Source organism: Palaemon carinicauda, chromosome 11, assembly GCF_036898095.1.
Source record: "Palaemon carinicauda isolate YSFRI2023 chromosome 11, ASM3689809v2, whole genome shotgun sequence".
NCBI lineage: Eukaryota > Metazoa > Arthropoda > Malacostraca > Decapoda > Palaemonidae > Palaemon > Palaemon carinicauda.
Genome location: NC_090735.1, coordinates 73,112,282 through 73,118,828, shown reverse-complemented (window position 1 = coordinate 73,118,828; position 6,547 = coordinate 73,112,282). Strand labels below are relative to the sequence as shown.

Below are 6,547 nucleotides of genomic sequence, written 5' to 3'. Positions count from 1 at the left end.
TATGTATATATATATGTATATATATATATATATATATATATATATATATATATATATATATATATATATATATATATTTATATACGTATGTGTGTATATATATATATATATATATATATATATATATATATATATATATATATATATATATATATATACATACATTTATATGTGTGTGGTTGTGCCTTTCTGTCTATATATATATATATATATATATATATATATATATATATATATATATATATATATATATATATATATATATATATATATATATATATACTGTATATATATATATATATATATATATATATATATATATATGTGTGTGTGTGTGTGTGCGTGTGTGTGATGAGTGTATATACATGATGGGTGAAGTCATTCTGAGTCATTTCTTAAAAGAAATGTATTAGTATGGCTGAATAACCGCATATGATTGTTGGGCAAACCAGAAGGCTTCCCTTGAAACATAGTTGATAACTTCTTATAAAAGTACATAGGTACAAGGTTACAATAAGACCCATGGAAAGGATATATATTTATTAAACGATATACAGTGATAGATTAAACTCTTAAGAAACAGGTTTAGAATGTCTTCATTATCTATTTGAAAAACAATTAACAATTTATTTGACGTTTCCACAATTTTGTCAATACTGTACAATATTGTCCCGCGAGAGGAAGAAAAACTCGAATCACCTGATTCTGTGCTTGTGACAATGTCTGTGGCTGACTGTTGAAGACAGACTTTAACCATGCAACATTTGAACCATGACTAAAACATACACAATATTTTGATATCCTAAGAAAAACTTTATTGACGATGATAAATCTTTTTTGATAAAAGTATTCTGATAATTAGACGACAACCAACCAACTGATCTAATAACCTCAACAGCACTTTTTTTTCTCCCACGAAAAACTTCATTCAACTCTTTTTTTTTAATTTGCATAAATAACAGATAGTTCTATACTATAGGAAGTGAGAAAAAGCTCCAAAAATCACAGACACAGAAATATTAGATGTCCCAAGGAGGAGGTTACAGCATTGGCTTGAACTAGGTCCTACAGGAGTGCCCGGGACAGTGTATTCCCTTTTCGGTATTTCCATTGGCTGGTAGCGACCATGAAGTTCGATAGAATTTCAGGAATGACTTAGACCCGGGTATTCCTCTAGTAATTTGGACCAGGAAATTCTAGGATAGTCGTAATCAAATCAGTTGACCTTATCCAGGATCATTATAAAGCGACTTGGGTCAGCAGGCTCTTCCTGGTATTGACTGTTCCGAGAGGCTCTAGGATAAGTCATAAGCCAAAGGGCTTCCCCAAAGTTAAATTGAATGAATTTCAAGAAAATTTCTACAGGGAAGTTCCTGCAAGTAATCAGGGATCTCCAGTGAGTGAGCTGGGCTTCAAGGAGCCAGAAGCTCACATGAACCAGCTCTAGGATAAGTCATAAGCCAAAGGGCTTCCTCAAAGTTAACTTGTATAAAGTTCAAAACAATTCTACAGGGAAGTTCCTGCGAATAATCAGGGAGCTCCAGTGGGTGAGCAAGGGCACAGGGACCCAAAAGCTCACCTGAACCAGCAGCAAAGTTCAGGATATGACGCAAGTATAGAGACATTCCAAAAGAGCCTTCCGGTCCAGGAAGTACGAGGAAAGGACCTGACCCAAGAAAGTTTTTGGAGATGACCTGATCCTCCTAGGTGATGCAGGGTGAGGCCTTGAGAGGAATGCAAAAGACATCGTTATCACTAGAGAAAGAAACAACATGGGCTGGAAACTTGTAATTACATATGCATTTATATTATTTGCTGCAGCGAACAACTCTTTACTTACTTTGCTAAATTATTGCCTCTTTCTTTTTTCAATTTTTAGACCTAAAAAGCTTTTATTTGTAATGCGGGGTTCATGGTCACTTCGACGCATGCGCAGGCTTCACAGACCAATTTATTTATATTGATTATGTAACATTTAGATGAACGAACAGTTAGTATTCGAGATCATTATTATTGTGGGTCAGACGACCCACTAACAAGACCTGTCATCATTTTTCACTCCTTGGCATGATTAGAGTTTTAGTGCTATTTCCATTCAGTTAAAACTCAAATGTATTTGACAGAATAACCCATTGAAGAAAGGTGAGTGTCTTTCGAGACTTCTTGTCGTTGGTTTCTGGAAAATGATTGTCTTTACAGACACACGAGGAGCCCTATCCGGAAGTTACAAGGATATCCTCCCATTTACTCGGTTCCTTGGTATATTAAATTTTTTATTTCATTGATTTTATCGTGATTTTTATCCATACAGACCAATGGCTACATTTTAAGTTAATATTCTCATAATTCGGACTTGATACAACCGTCTTTCAATGCCTAAGTCACTTTTAAATGCAGGTTTCTTTGCTAATGGCCAACAAAGAAAACAGAATTTCTTGGACTTGGTATATCGGTCTAACTGAAACCTTATATTATGGTCACTGTCTCGAGGCAATGGAAAGACATCTTTGAAAATTCTTTGCCGTAGAACCCACAGAATCAAATCCTAAGTAGGGCCTCCGATGGAACGGTCTGCTACTACACAAGCCTTCAAGTTATGTCTACGGTTTCTATAATATCTTATTGCCACCCACCACTTTTCTCATTTCCCTTTTAATAGCATTTCCTTTAGACAATGGCGAATATTTTACTTCGTAAGCAAAGAATGGTCTTGATCTAAGAATGATATATTCCAGCAAACATTCGTTTACACATTTGCAAATACGGGGAAAATAGCTAATGAGAATAAAGGACTTGTCAGCTTGCGCAATTGAGAAGCTGCGTGAATGAGAAAGATAAGGGGAGAGGGTGAGATAGAGAGAGGAAGGTTGAGAGAGATACAGTAGAGAGGGAGAGGGAGTAAGAGAAGGTTTATTCTTTGGCATTACTGACGTCACTACGTGAAATGAGAACTTGCGAAATGCTTCCCTTCCTCCCTCCCCAAAACCCTTCCACTAACCTCCCCCTCCCCCTGAAAAATCCCTCTCTCCGCTCCAAGGGATTCAGCTCCCCCTTCCTGCTACAGACAAACCTTCCAACAATGGGTTCTTCAATTGTCGCATACTGCCGTGCAAACTCACAGAACATAAAAAAAGCTATCAATCCACACTCTTCCTAAAATCTAAAAGGTAAATAGATGCTCTAAAGAACATTTTAATAACACACTTGAAGTCAGAGCACACGTTCTGGCGGAGCTTGAACCCACAGCGGGACGATTACTTGAGACTAATCCTTTCACCTAATGTCATCGAAGGGCTTCAACTCAATTCTTTCTATTCTTTGAAGTCAAATTGTATTTTCAGAATATATGGTGAAGAAATAATCCTTAATTTTTTGGACGTGGCCTCCTTGGAAGGCAATTTTAAAGATAGAACTGGAGTTCAAACTTCAGCCAATTCGATAACATTACGGAAAAGGAGAAGAATTGTCCAGCTTGAAGGTTTAAACCACAAAGAACAAAACGAGATGTATTCTACTTATATATCAAAGATGACGCCCACCCATAATTAAAACTGTTTTATCTTTTGGATGGGTTTCTATATGATTTACCCTGCCTGGAATCCATAGGTCAGCACAACCACCGGTTTTGCGGAATTTTCTATCTTTATAAATCTGTTGTCATGGCCACACTTATGAATGAAATTTAAACCACGTCTGAATTTAGTTCTTGAAATGACATCCGATCATAGTTTTCTTAAGAAAAGAAATCTATGGACTTTCTTATATTTTACCATTATAGAATTCTCTAGACCAGTTCTGAATATTGATCTTTCATCCAAGTTGTTTTCACTCGGAAGTCATACGTCTATTGATAGTTCTAAATGACAAAAGATAACGTATTTATCATTTATCACGTATCATTACGTCATTGTAATCTCTTGACCATAATATTCATATCAACATTCAAGTTTTTTCTAACCTTACTCGTTTTGAAAGAATATTGTTCTATTAGTTGGAAAGAAGTCCATCATTTATCAAACACCGTAATAGCTCAATACTTTTGTTCAGTGATGAATCTATTAATTATAAGCGAATTGTTTTAAACAATCAAAACATCAAAACTGACATGATTTATTCACTTATATATTTTCATCTTTTCTCTTTTTATCTTTACATGTTTTGATTTCTGAAATAAATTCAGACGTGGTTATCCTTATAAGGGTTACCTTATCCCAAAATGACAAGTTAGTTCATAATTCTATATCATCTTGTTGGTAGAAGAAAACAGTGACCGTAATTAATGCGACACCAATGATGCCTGGGTGGCGGAGAAACCTATCTATTCATTCATTATTATTGTTTAGGTGGATTTAAAAGACTTTACTGGTTGCAACAATGTTATCGACTTGGAGAGGGATTTCATTATCTAATTCTGTGATGACATTTTTTATAACTTTTTTTTGTTAATATTATTTTGGTAAAACTAACGTTAATGATGAAACAAGAAAAGAAAATGGGGATGGGAAGATCGACCTAACATCATCAGTGGTTGGGGGTCACTCGCTGCCTATGACCCCGGAAGGTGGCCTGGATTTTAGTGGCCGCCTTGTTCAGGTCGGGGTCAGAGAGGTCAATGTCCACTTCTTCCTCCTGAAAAAAAAATGTATAAGAAAAAGATCAGTCCACTAATAATGATGAAAGTTTTTATTTTTACGTTTTCTATCTATCTACCTACTTACAGGTACATACCTAACTATAAGTTGTATGTGTGTATACACACATACACACACACACACACACACACACATATATATATATATATATATATATATATATATATATATATATATATATATATATATATAAATGTATACATATATATACATATGTGTGTGTGGATGTATAATTTATATACATATATGTATGCATATATATGTATACATATATATATATATATATATATATATATATATATATATATGAATATATATATATATATATATATATATATATGTATATACATATATGTATATATATAGATGTATATATATATATATATATATATATATATATATATATATATATATATATATGTATATATATGTATATATATATACATATATATATACAGTATGCATGTGTGTATGCATATATATAAGTGTGTATGAATATATATATATATATATATATATATATATATATATATATATATATATATATATATATACATATATATATATATATATATATATATGTATAAATTCAAGTATATATATATTTATATATATATATATATATATATATATATATATATATATATATATATATATATATATATATATATATATATATATATATATATATATATATATATCACGATACCACAGATATGTGTACTCAGGAGTAATTATGAGTAAATAAAGGACAATAGGTTTGATAATTTTGATTCAGCGGGCACCGGGTTATAGTGTATATCTAATAATATCCTACTGCTATGTGCTAATTCAAATTTGATAGAAATTATGTAGGAATATTTTGATAAATACCTAATTCTTTGTTTTCTAATTTATTTATCCTTATATGATTATCATCAGTTTGGTGTTTTACTCACAACGTTAGATATTTATAAACTTAGTTATAGAAATAAACTTTAGTAATGAATAGACTGTTTCAATAAATATCACCAAACAATTCTTCCTTGTTTATTTCTTTCCAATGTTCTGTAAATGTGTATTTAATGGGATTTTAACTTCAAGAGGATATATCTTTTTATTTCGATATTTTTAGAAAAAATATAGTTTAGATCGAAAAAATATTCTAAGGAAAAAAGGCAAATTTCCTGTAATGATTGGTAGCCCCTTGACTAGATATTGCTACTTTGCATCTGCAAAAAAGAAAAAAGGTACACTATCCTTCTTCTGATAGTCCCCTTGATGATATCCTCTTGGGCACGTGGCTAAATAGCAAACTCTTAACACTATTATTATTATTATTATTATTATTATTATTATTATTATTATTATTATTATTATTATTATTATTATTATTATCTACGCTACAACCCTAATTGGAAAAGCAGGATGCTATAATCCCAAGGTCTCCACCAGGGGGTAAATAGTTCAGTGAGGAAACGAAAAAAGGGAACGAACAGTAGTAGAAAAGTTGAAATTGCTTAGAGAATTTTATAGGGAAAGGTAAACTTAGTCAAGCGAAGGAGAAACTAGTGGAAGAGAAGTAGACATTACTTAAGGAAGGTATGTTGTTCCTAATGAAACTACTTTTGGGATAATGGGGCCAAGGAAGAATGAGAGAGTCCTCAAAGGATAACGAAAATGTAAAAAGAGGTAAACAGGAGGGAAATATAAAATGAGGGAGAACATATTTTTAAAGAGTTTTGGAAGAAAAGTAATTGGTTCTTATAAAATGTTGGAGTGAGAACATACTAGGAAGATAATAAAGAAGTGAGGAAGGAAGAGATAAAATTCTGTTGACTGAAAAAAATAAGTAAATAGAGAAGAACAGGGATTGTAAATTCCACCAGTAAATACAGATAACAAAATACCAAGAA

The 6,547-nt window shown here is 32.0% G+C and overlaps 1 protein-coding gene across 2 annotated transcripts in view; it reads right to left on the bottom strand.

Moving 5' to 3' along the window:
- Positions 1-525: 525 nt before the first annotated feature.
- Positions 526-6,547, bottom strand: part of LOC137650071 (uncharacterized) — a 612,472-nt gene continuing 606,450 nt past the window's right edge. For both annotated transcript variants that reach the window (XM_068383128.1, XM_068383129.1), the window contains exon 4: positions 526-4,629. In XM_068383128.1, coding sequence (XP_068239229.1) covers positions 4,522-4,629 — 108 coding nt within the window. In that variant the 3' untranslated portion in view covers positions 526-4,521. The remainder of the gene's footprint in view (positions 4,630-6,547) is intronic.